The 21,215-nt window shown below is 36.6% G+C and overlaps 1 protein-coding gene and 1 pseudogene across 1 annotated transcript; one reads left to right on the top strand and one right to left on the bottom strand.

Moving 5' to 3' along the window:
• Window positions 1–8,652: 8,652 nt before the first annotated feature.
• On the bottom strand, window positions 8,653–9,609 carry LOC139021045 (olfactory receptor 13C7-like). The gene has a single exon (XM_070431205.1). The coding sequence runs from the start codon at window positions 9,607–9,609 to the stop codon at window positions 8,653–8,655; it is 957 nt and encodes a 318-aa protein (XP_070287306.1).
• A 3,178-nt stretch (window positions 9,610–12,787) lies between these two features.
• LOC139021040 (olfactory receptor 13D1-like) lies at window positions 12,788–15,181 on the top strand (annotated as a pseudogene).
• The last annotated feature ends 6,034 nt before the right edge of the window (window positions 15,182–21,215 follow it).

Genomic DNA, 21,215 nt, shown 5'->3' with positions numbered 1-21,215 from the left:
AAATACTCATGCATACATAACTATGAAAGTCAAAATTATTTCCTGTTAGCTAAGAACTCATTGTTCTTCTTCATTTCCTTTTTGCACAGATCAAAAGATGTATTCAAGAGCAACTAATGAAGTTTTACAAATAGCATCCTCAGTGTAGAAGCCCCAGGACAGGGACTATCTGCTCGTGATTAGCACTGGACATACATTTGCTAACTGAACCAAAGGGAACAGAATTAGTGCTACGAGGTATATTGTTACAGAATCAAAACATTGGTGACACCAACCTTTACATTCTGGATCAAGGGTACAAGTCCGCTGCCTATTTTACAGCAACCTTATTGCACCAGTGAGAAATGACAACATTAGACATGAAGGCACTTGTACTGACGTAAGGAACCAGTAAAGTATATTCGGACTAAATGAATCTCTATTCCCTGTAAGATAAATTCTAGACCTAAATACCAATCTTTTTGGATATTTAAATTATTTTGTATTTCAAATTACTTTTTGGTCATTTTTTTCTTTATTTTCTTACTATATCCAAGAAAATCCTCTTAGAATGATTTTAGTCCTATTCTCTTTAGACTCTCTATGGTAAAAGAAATATCCTATCCCAAAACACATAGCCTATTTCAACTCAGTTCATTAGACTGACATCCCCTTGGATTTGTTAGTAGCATGTTTTCAGCAATTACCTCTAAATGTAAGGTCAACTCACCTCTTAGGATGCAACACACAGCAGATTGTTTTGCCTTGATCTTCTATTTGCAACCTTTTGTACGAAATGTTCTATGAGGTTGATGAACTTCTGAAGGTGTTACCATTGAGGAGCCAGAGTGTCACAGGACTTGTTGTCTGGAAAACATTGATGGCAAAGTTACTATTTCAAAACTGTTTTAAAACCTATACGGTACAGCCAATATTGATTACAAAGGAAATGTATTTTGGTTCTGCTAGTTCAAAGTAAGAGGAAAATGAGTCTTTGAGAATCTGGAAGATTCATTTGCCCTTCCAGCCCAGGTCAAAATATTGCCCCATTCTAAAGACCCAGGAAATTCTCCAAAGAATCTTCTCCAGGCTCAGGAAGGTCATTTAAATATTTCTTGCTCTCAGGGACTTATGCAATTTTCTAAGCCATAACTTCAAATTGCTTCAGAGGAAAGATGTTCAAAACTTTTGAAAACTTCAAGAATAATCCCTGAAGACTTAATTATATTAGATCCATTACTGTATTTCAAATAACCAATCGGAAGTCTTGAAGAAGTGTCTTACCTCATTCTCAGTCTATAATCAGATACTTGCTGGAATCCTCACTCCAAACATATTCTAATGGCTTTATCTAGACTTTTGTTCATGCTACCATGCCTTATTGATAATATAGTAGAAAGACCTTATTTAGGCACATTAACTCTTGGTTATAAATAATAAGAATGAGAATAAAAACTTATAAGGTTCTAGACATTGTTATAAGCATTTTTATAAATTGATATTTAATTTGAATTTGTTAAATTAGTAAAAGAAAAATTTTATTTTACAAAATAATCTAAAAATGATTGCATTTGATTCAAACTCAGAATTTGCATGTGTTTATGTGAATATGAGTAGCATGTTGAAATTCACAATAAATTCAGAAATTTTGGAACCATATAATGAAAATGTAGAAGACATCAAGCTCTTCAGTTTTCTTATTGTAACTCTACAACTTAACCTGTAACTCAGTCCCACTCCATACTGTAGGACTCCCCAAAGAATTCACCTAAACAGATATACCTATCACCCAAATTAATTGGCATAAAATCACCATCTATCTAATTTAAACAATTAAAAGGAGCTCTCAGTCATATTCTATATCTACAACAAGCAGTGCTCTCCTTTTCTTGAACTGCTTCACTCAAATAATGAATGCAAATGCAATTTATTTTCCACAAAACCACTAATCCAGGAAAAATAGTTTGACTAAAGGTCTAAAAATAATGGGGAGAGGGGGTAAAGGATCATAGCACTGGACAGGAAACAAGTTAAAACTGGTATTCAACATCATTGTTTCTGAAATTCAGTGACCTGATCACAAGGCAATGCTTCCTGGACATCTTTCTAAGCTTTCTTCTCAAGAACTAACTTCTTTTCCCATTCCATCCTTCTCCCCAAGTCACAGGGGATCCTCAAAATCCTATATCCAACATTACTTAAGAGAAACACCCAAATAAATCACATCAGAATGATGTTTCAAGGAATAAAATTTTTTTTAGTTTTCTTGGCAGAGAATAAATTTAATTAATACTTTACTCAACCCATTTTATTAATGCTAGGAAATAGTGATGATTTTATAAAGCCAAATAAGGCCCCTCACCAATTTTTTTTAAAGTTATAGTTATCTGTTATGACATCACTTAGGATGTAGAAAATATCTTAATGGGCATGCTGTGCAACTCAGAATCAATGTGTAATCTCCAGGCCTAAGGAAGTTGCTTACACAGTTTAAATTGAGATTTTTCTTTTTCTTTTTTTTAACTATGAATTTTTCTAACATAATTAGGTACCTGTTTAAATTTTTCTCTTTTTTTAAATTATAGTTTTCTGTTATCCATATGTATCCATATTTATTTTAGAAATTTGGAAATTTCAGAAAAAATACCATGGTTAATTTTGGGGGGATATATCTTTCCAACCTCTATAATGCATGTTTCCTTGGTTTAGGTTTTGTGAACAATGCTGAACACTAGTTTTTGTTTTTCTTTCAGTTAAACATAAATATTTTTTATTAATATAAATTCTTCAAAAATATTATTTAATAGTTGTAAAATACTCTATCAAATGATTGATGTACTGTGATGATTTCATAATTCCCCATCATCAAAATAGACAAATATGGAAAACAAGTTCAAATGATAGCATAACAATGATGGCAAGATTATCTAAAAGTCCAAGTTCTATGGGAAATAAATAAAAATTTGTTACATACTAGTCTTAAATTTTTTCATTTTCTTTATCCAAACAGATTATGGCACTCCATCTTATACAAGAAAACAAAGATGCAGGAAACATTTCAAAGGTATTCAACACAGTACTCTTTTGAAGGACAAAATGTTTAGAATTTATTAGTTCCTTCTTAAAGGAGTTACTCTAGCATTATGAGAGAAATAAAAATAATGGCCTCTACTCAATTAATCAGATTTTTTTAAGCATCAAAAGAGATGGGTGGCTTCCTATAGAAATGTCTGCAAGTAAAAGCTTTTGGCAGCAATCATTTTAGGGCTGAGTACCAAATACACTACCTTAGTCACAGCATAAAATAATTATTTTCTCAAAATAATTTCTAAATAGGATTAAACATTTTAGAGAAGTTAAAAGAGAAGAAATGGCATTGGACCTGATTCATACCTTCCCTAAAACAGCTTCAGTGTAGACTCCAGACTACTGATGCTTATTCAAAGCCTCGGTCAGATATTTATACGCAGACTAATAGGTTGATTAATTAAATCAAATTCCAATCTCAAACAGTATTGAATAGGAGTATATTTGGCCTATATACCTCTTCCTGCTCTCTTTGTAAGTCTGCATAGTTTGGCACAGCTTGAATGGAATAAGAGTCCTCCTTTGCATACTCAATAGGATTATAAACCTCCTTATATACCGACTAAATGGTCTGAGCATTGTTTCCTCAGAAAGCAGCATAAATTGTTGGCAAATGACTATCACAAGGAAAATCCTATATTACCTCCATAATCATTGTATTAAAATATTAAGTAGTATTCATCCATTAGATCAATTAATTTATTTATCTAGAGATACAGTTTGTAGCTGTGGCAGAACATCATGAGGATACAGAGCTGTTTTTAAAAGGACATTCTGTGATTCATTCACTCTAAACAGGAAGGTCATTTGCTAATATTTATTTTTTTAATTCTGTTTTCAAATTGAAGACATTTGCTCCATGCGTTTTTATGAAAAACTCTGGTGCTTTAGTTGACCCAGAATCCATTATTTTAAAAATATTGGCCTAACTGAAAATTCAACAAGCCTAATTACTTTCCTATGGACAACCTATATGCAATTTGGTTGCTTGTATGTCTAAAACTGTGAAGAACTTGAACCCATTTGCAATAAGCCACACAGAAGTCTCACCTCCAAGTCTCACTAGAACGTTCCGTTTCACACTGTGTACTATCCAATTACCACTCTATACACAGTTGAAGCCGCAGTGGTGCTCTCCCAGGTTTTGGAGAGATACAATCTAAGAGGCCTTGCTACTCTGTGTGCTCTGTGGAAAAGGAGCCATCAGCATCACCCTATAACATGTCCATAAATGCAGAACTCAGGATTCCTCAGCCCTAGTCTATCAGAATCTGTATTTTTCAAAGACTCCCAATGTGGTTTATACACTCCTTGATTGAAAACCATCTGGAGAGATTCAAAGGAAGATGGCGGTGTAGGTAAATGCCTGTACTCGCTGCCTCCCACAACCACACCTAAATTACAACTAAAATATAGAACAACCATCATCCAGAACCACTGGAAAGCTGACTGAATGGGAGTTCTACAACTAGAGAAGTAAAGAAGAGAACACACTGAGACTGGTAGGGAGTACGGATGCGTGGAATGGGTTGGTCCGACACCCACATGTATGGTTTTTTTTAAAAAAAAAAATATTTTATTGATTTCAAAGAGAAAGGGAGAGGGAGAGAGAGATAGAAACATCAATGATGAGAGAGAATCATTGATTGGCTGCCTCCTACATGCCCCCTACTGGAGATAGAGCCCACAACCCGGGCATGTGCCTTTGGAATCGAACCTGGGACCCTTTAGTCCACCAGCCAACGCTCTATCCACTGAGTAAAACCAGCTAGGGCCATGTGTGGCTTTTTTAATCAGGAGGGAAATTATCTCTGCAGAGGCCACCTGAGGAGTAAAGGGTCCCAGCCCCACACCAGACCCCCAGCCCAGGGTCCCAGAGCTAGGAAAAGAAGTCCCTACAGGCAGTAAGAAGAACGGGCTGTAAAAACCAGTGCATACTGGGGCTCGGTGACACAAAGACTGCTGGAGACATAGCTGTTTCTCTTAAAAGGCAGGCACCACGAACGGAACTTACAAGCTCCCACTTCCTCTGAGCTCTAGCACTAGGGCGAGGTGCTAGGGAACACAGACACATATGAGGAGGAACTGGATTGTCTGGCATCAAGGCAGGAACTCAGGGTGACTAGCTCCCAGACAGAGGTGCTCTCAGGGATCGTTGTTCCTATGCTGGCACCTCCCCAGTTGCAGTGCTGGCTGGCAGCCATTTCTGTTTGCTCCACCCTGGTGATTCCCTAAGACCCCACCTCATCCAATTTACAAGTTCACCTAAGCTATATGCAGCAGCTTTTGCATATGAATGGCCTTTCCTTGCTCAGGGTAAAAATCTCTCAAACCAATAAACGGCCCAAAACCCAGCACCAGCACGCCTTGCTTCATAGATGGGCCTCATCTGGGCACTTCCAAACCCGATACAAAGAGGAGGAATCTGCAGATTTCTCTGTATCTCCTGCTGGGTGGTCCCAGGCAGTGGCTGACTTTGCACCTCCCTGGAAACCCAAGAGCCAGTGTACCCAGTGGTCAGTGTCAAACCATACCAGATTACAACTCTACACATCCATAAGTGACACACTCAAGGGGCAGACTCAGTGAGCACCAAAGCCCCTCTGAAGCAAGTCCTGCTCCATAAGGGTGTCCCCTGCACAGCAGCTCTTCCACTGTAGTTTCAGCTCGTCCCCACAGCCAGTTGGCCTGGAGGTTAATTCCTCTCAGTGACACCAACAGCAATCAAGTCTCAACTACAACAGGACTGTGCTCACAGCCCACAAAGGGGTGCACCTAGAGCTCCCAGCTCAGGTGACTGGGGAGGCTGAGCCACTGGGCTCTATAGAACACCTACTACACCAGGCCACTCTACCAGCTCAAGGATACATAGCAGCTCTACCCAATACATAGAAACAAACACAGGGAAGCAGCCAAAATGTGGAGACAGGGAGGCATATAGCAAACGAAAGAAATGGAAGAGAGCAGATTACTGGATGTAGAGTTCAAAACCATGGTTATAAGGTTACTCAAGAATCTTCTAGAAACCTCAAAAAAAAAGTGGAAAAGGACCAGTTAGAAATTAAGCATACACTGACTGAAATAAAGAGTAATATACAGGGATTTGACAGTGGAGTGGATGATGCTGAGAAGCAAATCAATGATTTGAAATATGAGGGAGCAAAAAACACCCAACCAGAAGAACAAAAAGAATACAAAAATATGAAGATAGTGTAAGGAGCCTCTGGGACAACTTCAAGCATACCAACATTCACATTATGGAGGTGCCAGAAGAAGAGAGAGAGCAAGATATTAAGGACCTGTATGAAGAAATAATGACAAAAAACTTCCCCTAACTGGTGAAAGAAATAGACTTACAAGTCCAGGAAGCACAGAGAGTCCCAAACAAGAGGAACCCAACGAGGACCACACCAAGACACATCATAATTAAAATGCCAAGTGCTAAAGACAAAGAGAGAATCTTAAAAGTAGCAAGAGAGAAGCAGTTAATTAACTACAAGGGAATGCCCATACGACTGTCAGCTGATTTCTCAACAGAAACTATGCAGGCCTGAAGGAAGTGGCAAGAAATATTCAAAGTGATCAATAGCAAGCACCTACAACCAAGATTACTCTACCCAGTAAAGCTACCATTTAGAATTGAAGGTCAGGTAAAGAGCTTCACAGACAAGAAAAAGCTAAAGGAGCTCATCACCACCAAACCAGTATTATATGAAATTCTGAAGGGTATTCTTTAAAAATAAGAAAAAAATAAAAAATATGAACAACAAAATGGCAACAAATACATACTATCAACAATTGAATCTAAAACTCAAAATAAATTAATACAAAATCTAACAAACAGAATAAACTGATAAATAAAATAGAATCAGAGGCATGGAAATGAAACAGACTGATGATTCTGAGGGAAGGGGGTTGAGGGAATGGGAATAGATTAAACAAAGATCTTACATACATATATGAATTACCTATGGACAAAGACAATAGGGTGGCAAAGGCCTGGGATGGGCAGGAACCAGGTGGAGGGGGACAATTGGGGGGGAAAAAGAAGGACATTTGTAATAATCTCAACAATAAAGATAAAAATCAAAACAGTAAAAAAAAAAAAAATCTCTAGTGTGTAATGCTTTCTTCCTTGTTGCATTATCCCCGCTTTCTCATTGTCCTCTTTCCTTTGTTTCTTAGAGATGGCCAAGCCTTTTCAGTTTATCCCATTTAAACTACTCCAAATCCACCCATTACTCTGTTCAGCCCAATAAAGACCTAACATATTATGAAAGCAAACAAAATATCCAGCTTAGAAGGTAGAGGAGAGGATAAAGTTATTAATATTATTTAACATTTTTTGTCCCCAATTTATGTGTCAGTCTGTATTCCACAAGACTGTGTGCTCTTTGATCGTGTTTTGTTTTTGTTTCCATGTTGTTTATTTTTTTGGTATCACCAATGCCTGAGCTAAAATAGGTGTTCAATAAATACTGGTTGATTGAATAATCAAAATAAGGAATAAATGACTGAATGAACGGAAAGTTCACATTCTATAGGAAATTCATGTAACTGAAAAAATACTTATCTGTAACACTCTAAACCCATTATCACCATGTTCTCAGAGAACTGTGCAACCAAATTCTTTAGAAATTAAGTAATTTTTTGAGTAATTTATCAGTAACAAAGGTTTTCACTCAAACATGCCACAGTTCATCCCTATGAAAAATAGCTTCATTTTTCTACTCTTGTCTCTCTCTGCCATGTACACAGGCCAGGCACCTGATGCCCTAAAGTCCTCACCCTTTCCCTCTAAATGATCAAAGATTATCCCCAATAAGAATCATTTAATGTTGAGTTCATATAGTACTCTGCCCCTTCACAAGGCACTTTCAACTTTCTTCCTAAAAAAGAGATGAGACTAGAAAACTAACGCATGTAGAGGATAAGAGGTTAAGTTAGTAAAATAATATTTCCTTTTACATAAGATTATAAAATCCAACATTCCTGAACTAAATTTTGTTATCCTTGAGAAAGTAGATGGTTGGAATGAAAATCCTGTTAAGGTCGCCGAAGGAGGAATGCATGAGGCCAAAGTGGTGAGGGATTATAAATTTATTAGGTCATCTGGATACCAGATGGGATAAGCCCCAAAATGGTGCCAGCACTCAAAGACGGAGAGTCAGAGGTTTTTAAAGGACTTTAGGCAGGCTTTTTCTGGGTGGAGAATTCTCTTGTGCAGGTCTGGATTCTAGGATAGTCCAGAGGGGAGAGAGAATCATGTTAGCAAGTGGAATGTGGTCTAAGCAAGTGGAATGTCCATTGTGAAGTGGCCTAAAGGTCAGTTCCCAGGGGAAGGAGCACTGATTCAATTATTTGATCAGACCTAACAAATCCTTTTACCCATGAATTTCTGTACCTTTTCTCTTTAATCCAGTCATGAAGGGAAAAGGTAGGCCCTAGATTTCTCTCACATTTAAATACCAGGAACAGAAAAATAGTTTCAGGGATTAATGGTACCACCAACTCTTATTTTTGTTTTGGAACTTTCAGGTGAGAACAAGCCCTGCATTCAGAGTAAAGGAATTTTTTTAATAGCATTCACGTTCCCTGTGAGGAGCATTTCTGACACATATTCTTCACAGCTGCCTTCACATCTCTGTTCCTCAAACTATAGATGAGAGGATTGAGCATGGGTGTCACAACTCCATAGAAGAGAGAGATGATTTTGTCTGTGACGTGTCCTTTGTCTGCACTGGAAGAGTCTTTAGCCTGGGGTTTTGCATACATGAAGAAGACGGTTCCATAGAATATAATCACCACTGTTAGGTGGGCAGAGCAGGTGGAGAAGGCTTTGCGCCTTCCCTCTGCAGAAGGAATTCTCAGGATGGTGGACATAATCAAAACATAAGAAACAAAAATGAAAAGTACTGGGACAACAAGAAAAATCATATAAGCAACAGCCATGCAAATAACGTTTATAGAGATATCAGCACAGGCCAATTTTAAGACAGCTAAGATTTCACAAGTAAAATGATTAATGACATTATTCCCACAGAAAGGAAGCTGCATGGCAAAAGAGGTTTGCAACACAGAATTGACACCCCCTGCAACCCAGGACCCAGCAACCATGGGTACATAGGAAGTCTTGCTCATAATGATGGGGTATCTCAGAGGGAAGCATATAGCCACATAGCGGTCAAATGCCATCATGCTGAGAAGGACACACTCTGTGGATCCCAGAGCTAAGGAGAGAAACATTTGCACTCCACATCCAGAGAAGGAAATGGTTTTCTTTGAAGTTAAGCTGCTGAGAAATAGGGGAATAGAAGAACTGGTGTAGCAAATGTCCAAGAATGATAAGTTACTGAGGAAAAAGTACATGGGGGTGTGCAGGTGGGAGTCATAGACACTTACGATTATGATGACTCCATTTCCCAGCAGGATCACCAGGTACATACATAGGACCAAAACAAAGTAAATGGCCTCAAGCTCTGGGTAGCCAGAAAGCCCCAATAGGACAAATTCTGTCACGGAAGATTGATTGGTCTTCCCCATGTTAATGTTTTCTTTCACCAAAAGGAATTCTGCAGCAGCCAGAACATACAAGGACCTGTTAAAGCAGTGTCTGTAAGAGTTGTCTGCATCCTTAAGTGGCTTCCTTATGGGTAATATGGACCTAAAATTGGATTGGTGGATAGGATAAGAATGTTACTATCTTCTAAGCTAGATCAGTTAGACTTGTATACTTCATAAAAGAGGCTTTAGCTCAAAAAAATAATCCTTGTTAAAGAAGATTCAGAAGACACACAACTGGGTTAAATTATGTATCTCACTTACATTATGAACTTGAAATTATTTTGAATGCAGTTTCACTATAACATTTTGACCAGACAAATCTAAAACATATAAAGTATTATCGGAGATATATACATATATATATCTCCAATAATAACCTTAACAAAAATCACTATTCTTTAGCTACTAAAACAAAATAGTATATATAAATCCTTTTTCAATGGTAACAACCTCAGTTTAGAAGAGTTTTGTGAATAGGAGAACAAACCAAAAAGATATATTTTTAGAAAAAGAACTTTTGGTTATTTCTAACTTGGAGGAAATGTATACCTGCAATCTCTTAAGAACATTAATTACTGGCATTAGTGGTGTTTGTAAAAGAAAACATTTTTAGATAAAATTGTTATTCTTTGTCTTTTCCAGTACAAATTGGACCATCTAGGTAACTCTCCTATCTGACAAACATAATGAATGACAAGTTGTTCTCAGAATAACTCTAGCATACATGTCTCAGTCTAGAGCCAAACCATAAATAAATGTATAATCTAAGAATTTAAGTGACAGGGGATTTACTCTTTTACTTCCAAGTATGAGAAAATACATTTTATCTTCTCCTTGCACAGAAATCAGCTCCCTCCATTCTAACAACTGCTCTTCTGATCTTCCTCTCACTGCTTGTTCAGACTACCCATAATAAAAAGGTTTAAGTCACTCAAAATATCATTCAGCATTAGCAATATGTTATAATTATTTATATCCCACTTCACTGGGATATAGAGCATTTCTACATTAAAATGCCAGAAACAGAAGTCCTATTATTTTATGAGACTGTAAATCTCATATATTTCATCTCAATAAGTTCAGTAAGATAACTAAAGGAACTATCTGCTTCTCAGTTTTCATTAACATCAAGTATCTGCCATTGCTATTGCTAAAAAATAATAATAATTTACCAGTGACAAAATAGCACTGACTTCCAGTAATGATGAAAGGTGGGCTCTTGACATTCATTACACTATGAGGCTCCTTTAAAGAACCAGCCAACAGAGCACCAGAGCAACCTCAAGTCTGTGCTGCTTTGAGGATGTTCCTAAATCCCAAAAGCAATTTAAAGTTCACAATGTGGATTGAATAGAATTTAGAAACTTTCTAGTACTTTTGGGATGAAGTCCCTTGGAAGTAATTAAGACAAGGTTGCTAATACAATTTAATTGAAGTGTAACTCACAAAACAAATAATTCTTCTGACTTTACACTGTCCGGGAAGAGCAAAGTTAAAACTGCTACCTAGGTCAAATGGACAAGATCTGGAAATTAAAATTGATTATATCTGATAGAGAGATGCGTTAGTAATCTGTGACACTTAAGTCAAAATGATGCTTTGTTCTTAATAAATTGTCTGCTGATATCCTTTATTTTGACCTCTAAATCCTGGAGTCTCAGAGCCCATAAACTGTTATCACTGGTCGCTCTAAAAGAGCCAGAATAGTATGCACAGTCATTTTAATTTTTCTCATTCATGTCGTCTCTTCAAATACAGGGTTGGGCAAAAGTGGGTTTGCAGTTGTGAGTATGTGAAATAGAGTTTATTCTTGTGTTATTTTTATTAATTATTATATTATTTTCCATGCAAACAACTGTAAGCCCTACCACCTGGTATATACACAATACCCCAAACTTATCCAACTTGTCCTTCAGTCATGCCCACATTGGCATGAGACACACAGAACAGACCACATCAACAATTTCCATGAGATGAGCAAACCATACTTTACTTCTGAACAGTACAAGAAGTTCTGATTGAAGTGGATAATTATGTCATGACTATCTTTTGAAATCAATCATTATACATTAAGGTTATAATATACTCTTCAGCATTAAAACAGTAAAAATAATCATGTATACTGTTAAAAAGAATAGAATAAAATTAGAAAACAGCACTCTTTTTTGTCAGTGGATAATAATCATAAAAAGTTGTTGAGCAAAAGATGCAACATAATCTTGAACAATATGAAAGCAATTTATGCCATGAAAAATGGTATTCTATGCTTCAACAAATCAAATTTGAAAACCAATTCTCAGAGTTCTTAACTTTATGCAAATACATTTTCGGTATACTGGCTTGCAATGCAAATGTTGAACATGTTTTCTCATTAATGAATGTTCAGTGGACAAAGGAATTAAATAGTTTTGATGTGACCACAGTAAAGCTATATTACAATGCAAATGTAACTGCAAGAAGTTTTATAAGCAAATTATGTAAAACAAAATAATGTTAGAGTAGAGCCAAATAGTTATAGAAATATAATTAAAGAGGTACTTAATATAGATACTTGTAATTTATTTCCGATAAACAGCAAGTAATTTTTAGTACAAGAATTTCCTATGCAATACTTTTCTTTTATCCCAGTATGCATACGCAAAGGCAATTAGAAATAATTCAAATTTAACTGGGTGTCATCTATTTTTATTTGCTAACCTGGCAAACCTAACTTCCTGTGACTGGACTCACATGAAATCCAGTCCAAGCCTGGGTTGCCCACCTGTCATCATTGCCAGTTCTGTCCTTTCCTAGAACGAAGGTACCCAGGCAGTACTGTGAGACAGTACTATTTTTAGAATTTTTAAATGAGAAAGAGGAGAAAATATTTAGTGTATTTCTCTAAGCCACTCTGGCAGGTACAGAATTATATTTTGTTGTCTCAAATGTACCTACACACCATATAAATATGACTATAGCTTTAACCCTTCACCCCTTTCCAGGACAAATATGGCATAAAGAAACAATTAGGATGAATTTATTGAGAATCATGATTACTGTGCTTCAACATTTCCAAGCCCTAGTCTATCATCTCTCCCTTCTGATTTCATTCATTCAGTGTTTACTAACTGAGACCGCCTTGTTCCGGAAACTCTGTCTGCTTCTTCCCTAGATCCCCATGAATCACTTTAGTCCTCTGCCAGGTACTACAGCCATTACAAGAATGGCAAGCCAATGTCTAGGGTCTTAATATCTGGGATCAGCTCCCCTACTGCCTGACTATACTTCAAACAGAGCTTGCCCTGGCTTCTGCCTTCACATTGCTCTCCCTCTTGCTGGGCCATGCATCAATCCACGCTTTCCCGTGGAGCGGCTGGCACACACTTCTCTGGTTCCCTAACTCCCTGCTCCCTCTGTATCTCTTATTGATATGGTATTCACATGCCATCTTCTTGTTCCTTTACCAGGAAGCTGGTATATCTGTCCATTGCAGTCTGTCTAAAGACAAATTAACCACATAATTAAGGACCAGACACTTAATTTGGCTCCAACCTCTTCTGTCCCCTAAAATAATTTGCTCAAATATGGCTATATTTTATCTAAATTGTGAACAAAATTTTAATTTCATAATAAGCCTAGAAAAATTAGTTTCATCACCTTGCAGTTAGATAAGGGCAATGTTTCATACATTTTTGTTGAATGAACACAGAACTTCATTCATCTAGATCAGTGGTTCTCAATCTTCCGGCTCTTTAAATACAGTTCCTCATGTTGTGACCCAACCATAAAATTATTTTCGTTGCTACTTCATAACTGTAATGTTGCTACTGTTATGAATCGTAATGTAAATATCTGATATGCAGGATGGTCTTAGGCGACCCCTATAAAAGGGTCGTTCGACCGCCAAAGGGGTCGCGACCCAAAGGTTGAGAACCGCTGATCTAGATCCTCAGGCTAAAGTTTATCAAAATGGTAAATATTCACTATAGTACAACTACATTATGATCAGTATATTCACTCATTTCATCATAAGAGTCTCTCTCACAGACTCGTGATCATTCTCTCTCACTTGCTTTTAGCATGTTTCTCTAACAGGAGGACTTTGTATCTGGCAGGAAAGAATCTAGAAAGACATAACATGACAGATTGTAGGGATAGTCAAAGGCAAACAAGTAACTACCAATTAATCCATGATATAAAGAACAGAACAGGGACATCAAATTGTAATTAGTTAATTGGAATTTAAATGGGATATCCCAAAGCCAAGGAGTGAAAGGATCAGAGGTTTGATTTAAACTAAGAAAAACAACAACACAACAATTAATGTGATTATGTGGTTAATAGAAAGAGATGGAGGCATGGGAAAAATAACACAGGACAATCTAATGTAACTCAGTTCAAAGATAGGTCTCAGTAAGAGGGCTGTTTCTTTCTTATTAACTTTTTAATCTACTTAACCATTCAATAAAAAAGTGATATATCCCAGTTCTGAAAAGAGCAAACTAACAATCTAATTTCTTGCTCACTCAAACATGGAAATGCCATGGAAATAAGATTAAAAATGGATCAATTTGAACAGGATCTGTTCTAATAATAAAACAAAATAATAGAAGTGAAAGTCATTTGATACATCTACATTTTAAAAGATCAAAATTCCCTGAGTCTTGTGCTTTTCTAAACCTTGAAGGTGGCATGGACACAAAGAGATGGGGAATTACTCAGACATAACCAATTCTTTCTGGTAGGACTTTCTCAATACCTGGAGCTTCAACTTTTTCTGTTTGTGCTCTACCTCATCATATTTATGGTAATCCTCCTGGGAAATAGCCTCCTCATTATCATCAGTATCCTAGATTCTCACCTTCCCACCCCCATGTATTTCCTCCTTGGAAACCTCTCATTCTTGTACATCTGTTACACATCATCATTCACCTCCCCAATGCTCATCATATTTAGGGCTAAGTGAAAATCCAGCTCCTCCAGTGGCAGTGCTCTGCAGATGGTTGTCTCTCTTGGTTTGGGCTCCATTGAGTGTGTCCTCTTGGGTGTGATGGCCTATGACCAGCATGTGGCCATCTGTAACCCACTGAGGTACCCCATCATCATGAACAGGGTGCTGTTTGTGCACATGGCTGCATGGTCTTGGATCATAGGCTGTCTATACTCCTTAGTGAAAACAGTCCTAACAATGGCATTGCCTTTCTATAGGAATAACATCATTAACCATCTTACTTGTGAGATTCTGGCTCTTCTTAAACTCAGATGTTCAGATATCTCCATGAATGTGCTTATTATGACAGTGGCAGCCATTGTTGTATTGATGATTCCTCTACTGTTAATTTTCATCTCCTATGTTTTAATCCTCTCTTCCATACTGAGAATTAATTCTGCTGAAGGAAGAAAAAAAAGCCTTTCTACCTGCTCATCCCACCTGACTTTAGTCATTTGATTCTATGGTTCAGCCCTTTTTATGTACACAATGCCCTAGTCAACGAACTCAAAAGCATCCAATGAAATCATTGGACTGTCTTATGGAGTGGGACCAGATCAAATCTTTTGTATTCACAGATGAAGTCAAGGGAACTTATCTGCTTGTAAAGTCAAATATGGGTCTCATATTATTTTCAAGACAGAATGCTCATGTAAAACCTTTGGAATAGTGTCTGGTCTGAGATTTCTAACTGTATATAGTTCTGCCCAGGGTCCCATAAGGGCACATGGTTTTCCTCAAGATGAATCTCTCTTCTCTCTGTTCTCTGTGATCTCCTTTCTCCTTTCTCTCTCTCCTTCTTTTCTTTTCTCCATTTTCTCCTCCCTCTTGTCCTTTCCTCTCTTCCATCTACTTCCTTTCTCTCCCTTCTGTTTTCCTGTCTCCTTTTCCAGTCACTGTGATTGAACATCTATTGTTTTATTTTCCAGCATCCCCTCTTGTGGTAAGATTGCATTTTTTCCTTTTGACAATTAAGCAGTCTCTTTAGGTACATGTGGTACTAGATGGGGATGACCCTACCCACTGGAAATAGTGAAAAGCGTGGAACCAAAGCTTAAGCAATTAAAGAAGCAAATCCCTCTAGTCACAGTGATTCATTTAGCATAGGAAGGGAGTCCTGCCAGGCTAAACTCAACCCAAGAATGCTGTCTCTCAGAATGAGATGAGAAGCATTCTTTCTACTATGGTTGCTAAACTGGTCAACTGTAAATGTGGAGTCAATCTTTACCAACATGTGTGGAGAGCCCGAGAGGCAAAGGGGTATTGAGTGATGGAGGGAGGGTGTGTCTGAGCCTGTTATTTTAACTCCTTGATCCAGCTGTATCTAAAGTCAGATTCACAATTATTCTTTTTAGTTATATGAATCAATAAAACACTAGTTTTGAGATGAATTTTCATCACTTATAGTCAATCGTATGGCCCTAACTAAAGCATTCCTTTGCGCCCCCTCATCTCTCTCACATTTGAGGCAAAAACTAAAAAATTGAGGATATATTACCTAGGTGGTCTCAAGTTCTCTAGCCTTCCTTTAAGAACTAAATAATCTAATTTCTAAACTGCAGGTATTCCAGCCATCTCCCTAATAATTTCTGAAAAGTGTTTACATTTTCCTAGTTTTTGGTGTGCATGGGTATGTTTTTTTTACACCACACTACTGTTCTAAATTTTCCCTCTCTGGTAATCTTGTATGCTCTGTGTTGCATAAGCTCTCAACAGTGCCTTTTATCCACAAAGAAGAGACATTAAGTCTCCTACATATCCACATTCAAAAATGCCACTCTGTGTAATAACTTTACTTAGGCTTGAAAATAAGATAGAGGAGTTATTATCAGTAAGAAAAATAAACCAATATTAAATATTACTGTTGATATCTTTTAGCCATCCCCATTCACAGGGTCCCCCTTAAGTCCATTTTCCTCTTTAGCTTCTGTTCTGATACAAGATTGATAGTGTCTATTCATTTCCTTCTTACATGAAAATCAGCACTTCTCCCAATAAAAAAGAACGAATACCTAATGCAAAGCACTCCTCAACATGGTCCTTTCCAAAGTAAAGAGTGAATTTACCCCCCAAACAGACTGCAGCTTCTACTCTTAGAGCTATAAGAAAGAAATTCAGGGAGTTTTAAAAGAAAAGTTTGTAATAGATCAGGCAGAGTCCAACAAACCCAGTTGTACATACATGTAATAACTTAGCTTGTTGAGCTTATAACTTGACATTGATTAAAATAAAAAATTAGCCCAGCTGGTGTGGCTAAAGTGGTTGAGCGTCAACCTATGAACCAAGAGGTCTCGGCTTGATTCCCAGTCAGGGCATATGCCGGGGTTATGGGTTAGATCCCCGGAGGGGCGCGGCGGTGGGGGGGGGGGGGGGGGGGGATGCAGAAGACAGCCAATTAATGATTCTCTCTCATCATTGACGTTTCTATCTCTTTCTCCCTCTTCCTTCCTCTCTGAAATCAGTAAAAATGTATTTTTTAAAAGATTTATTCTCTTAGCAACTTTAAAATAAACAATACAGCTTAGTCACTGTGGGGGATCAGTTGGAGTCATCCTGTATTACAGGAGAGCACTAAAGAAAATGTTTAATTTACTGTTTACACATTTTGTTCTTTTCTATTTGTTTTAGTTTTAAATTATTTTTATTATATTTAAGTTTAATTTGAAAGGTTTTTGTACCTTTCCTTTGTTAGGCAATTTTATATTGCCTTTGCCATCTTCAATATAAGGTATGTTATTGTGCTATGATTCCTCCATTTTTTGAAGTTTCAAATTATAATAATTAGTGTTTACATTCTTCTTGTTAAAATGTTTGAAATGAATAAAACTATTGAAATAAAAAAAAGACCGTAAAAAAAATTAAAAAGCAAACTCTAACTATTCATTCTGTTACCCTGTAGCAGTCACTTAGCTCTGTGAGCTTCTTTTTCATTTTGTTTTAATCTGTAAAATGGAAATATCAACTTCATAAAGTGAATGAAAGAGAATAAGAAAAGACTAAGTAAAAGACATAATATCCATCACTTCTCCTAAATAATATAAGGCATATTAGAATCTGCTGTTATTTTGCCTGTGAAACAGGCATCATTCACATTCTGAGAGAAAGAGCAATATGAATGGGATTTATGATTTGAGAATTTTAAGTAAATATTTATTAAAAACCTCTTTCAATAAGAGGACAGCTGCATAGGGTTGAAGAAAAACTCAACATAGCAAATGAGAGCCTAACTCTCATTAAGGAAGTAATCATAAAAAATACTCTAGTAACATGAATCTATCAACATTCCTCTTCCAAAAAACTTACAGGCTCAGGACCAATGAATATTCAATAAAAAATACCATGAAATAGGATTTATACTGAGATAGCCTGTAAAGTTATGACTTTTCACTATTTTCAATTTTTGGTTTGTGCTGAATGGGAGCATCAGATGTCTCCAGAGGAGTTGGAAAATTGGGATTTAGAATTTTTAATGTCCAGTGTCTTTATATAAGAAAACCGTCTTGAGTATGAAGCCTATTTTTTACAGTACTGTTAAGCTATCTTGAGACATACACTTAGAATGTTTTTCAGATGGAATTTTAATCTGAGTAGTGCTGATTTCCATAAACTATGTGTCTGTCAGCCTTCATAAGACATAGAGGGACATCTGAACTTAAATCATGAAGTGTGTTGGGGAAAATCCTAGGCAATATCCTGAAGGACCAAACAAAGGGCAAAAGAGATTATAGACCCACTGTGTTTGGACACAGCCTATAAGCCCCTTACATTAATGCTCTGGTCCTCAATACAATATTGAGGATAAATGAAACAACAAAGTATAAAGATGCTGCAAAAGGAATCAATGATGGCCAAGGAAACCTAAACAAATGAAAAAGTGAATTGATAGGTCAGCTACTGGGTATCTGGGACAACTTGTGGAAGTGAAGAGAGCACTGGATAATGGGTGCTCACTTCACGAGGAACTCATGAAAAAAAAGTTACAAACTAAGTGTACCAGTACTTAAAGCTAAATAATGTCTAAACCTATACCTACAAAAGAAACCAAATATTTAGTAACAAAAATATAAAACAAATAGCACAGGTCCAGAAATATTTCTCCTATAATATTTCTCCCCAATTCCAATTGCAAGGAATAAGAATTATTCAAAACAATAGACTTACAAAGCCTATTTGGGGAAATGATTCCATTTATTAATGAGAAGTTTTAAAATATCACTGGCTCTAAATTTACTTTCAAATGCAAAACATAAGAAAAACCAGTTACTATAGGACAGTGGTCGGCAAACTGCGGCTCGGCAAACCGTGGCTTGCGAGTCACATGCGGCTCTTTGGCCCCTTGAGTGTGGCTCTTCCACAAAATACCAGCTCTTCCACAAAATACCAAATTCTGCGCATGGGCCACGAAGTTTCAATCGCACTGTACATGCACACCCGCACGTGGTATTTTGTGGAAGAGCCACACTGACGGGGCCAAAGAGCCGCATGTGGCTCGCGAGCCGAGGTTTGCCAACCACAGCTATAGGATATCTAAAAAGAGATATCATGAGCACACATTAAACTCATATGTTCATGAGTTTTAGTATTAAAAACAATTTGATTTATTGATAGAAACGTTAAATAAATTCTGCTATACTTCATATTGAGCTACTCACAAACCTTTCCTGCTATTTATTCTAGTAAGACATGCAGCAAAGAGGCTGATACAGAAATATTATAACATGCTGACAAGCTCAAGAAGCCTCCAGTCTTTTTTCCTTCCCCACAGCATTTAATTCAATATTCACTACATAACAGGAACTTCCACAAATACTTACTCATCTATATGAGAATGAAACTTTTTTAGGATTATTGACTGAAAACAATTATTTTTTTATTACCAATTATTTTGTTAATGCCCAGCTGGTATGACTCTGTGGTTGAGCATCGACCTATGAACCAGGAGGTCATGGTTTGATTCCTGGTCAGAGCATATGCCTGGGTGGTGGGCTCAATCCCCAGTGGGGTGTGCAGGAGGCAGCCAATGAATGATTCTTTCTCATCATTGATGTTTCTCTCTCCCTCTCCCTTCCTCTCTGAAATCAATAAAAATATTTTTAATTATTTTATTAATAACAAAAAGAAACAAATCCATAAACATTGTAATAATTCGCCTTTACTCAAAATGTTTCCAATACATAATTCTATATCACACCCACATGCACAAAAGGAACTGTAAGCTAACTCCACTCTAAATAACTAAAGGTTCAGTTATAGGAACTCAAAAACAACAAAAATAGACCTCTGCACAATTTGAAACCTAATTAAGGAAAAACTAATCTATACCACCATCTAGTGGCCTCAGAATATAGCACTAAGAAAGCACTTACCCAGGGATATATCACCAAAATACAAACTTCTGGAGTTTACACGTAGAGCAACTGGCCTCCTACTCAGTTGGGCTAGCACTGAATCCACCTCTTCTGCTTCCTTCTGCAGCTTTGCACGAGCCTGACTTACAAACAAAACCAAATAGGAACACCATTAAGTTGATTGTTGCCTTTGCCCACATCATAAAATTTCTTCCACCCTTTAACTAAAACCTATATGTTATGTGAGGTACAAAAATGCATCTTCACATTCATCAAACCAAATGGACAATAATAAAAAATTTGTCAGAAAAACCTCACCCACTGTAATTAAGGGTATAACTATATAAGACAATTTGGCACTATTTAGTAAAGATAAATATGTACATATTTATGACACAGCAAGTCCACTCCTAGGTATACATGCTAGAACAGTGTTTGGTAACCTCCAGTACACAGATCCCCAAGAGTCTATGGATAGAATTCAGGTCTGGAAACTTGGATGGAAAAAAAGTTACATCTTTATTGTCACCAACTTCTAACTGAAAATAAGCATTTCCTTTGAATATGAAATATAAGCAATAAATCACAATATTATTCATAGGACCTGTGACTTTGTGGCCAGTAAATAACATAGATATTGTCAAATTGCATTTAGAGTTGTTGCAAATATCTAAAATTATTATAGCTGTTAAGTCTAAGGACAGATCTTGTTATTTAGTACCTTAATAAAGAAGCATGTCTATTTCTTTGTAAAGAATCATTTAGTTGTATATTTGATGATTCTAGGTCAATATAATCTGTATTCTTTGTAACCCTCTGTATTTGTTAACCATATAAAACTATTAGGGTTCCATGGACTCACAAAATTTCAAAAGGGTTTATGGCACACAAAAAAAGGTTAATGGAAACAAGAAATATCTACTTAAAAATTCAAAATATCTTTGTCTACAGTAGTCAAATGGACAAATAAAGATATATACATACAATGAAATTGCATACAGCAGAGAAATGTATTAATTACTGTGACTGCATCAAAACACGTGACTTTTAAGAACCTTATGTCAAAGCTAAAAATCAAGTGACAGAATAATAGTCTGATTCCATTTATAGAAAGTTCTAAAATAGGCAAACCAAAACAATATATTACTTATAGTTATATACAAATGTAGTTGAATTTTTTTAAAAAATGAATGAAATTATTAACATAAAATTTGGAGCCATGGTTACTTGAGGGAGGTTAGGAAGGGTATTGGAGGGAGGAGAATGTG

This window comes from Myotis yumanensis, unplaced genomic scaffold (assembly GCF_028538775.1).
Source record: "Myotis yumanensis isolate MYYU_CA2020_CCGP unplaced genomic scaffold, mMyoYum1.0.hap1 SCAF_12, whole genome shotgun sequence".
Lineage (NCBI taxonomy): Eukaryota > Metazoa > Chordata > Mammalia > Chiroptera > Vespertilionidae > Myotis > Myotis yumanensis.
This window is presented reverse-complemented; position numbering and strand designations above follow the sequence as displayed.

Bases quoted from the DNA above. Each gene is read 5' to 3' on its own strand.
- LOC139021045 (XM_070431205.1), bottom strand. From the start codon at position 9,609: ATGGGGAAGACCAATCAATCTTCCGTGACAGAATTTGTCCTATTGGGG.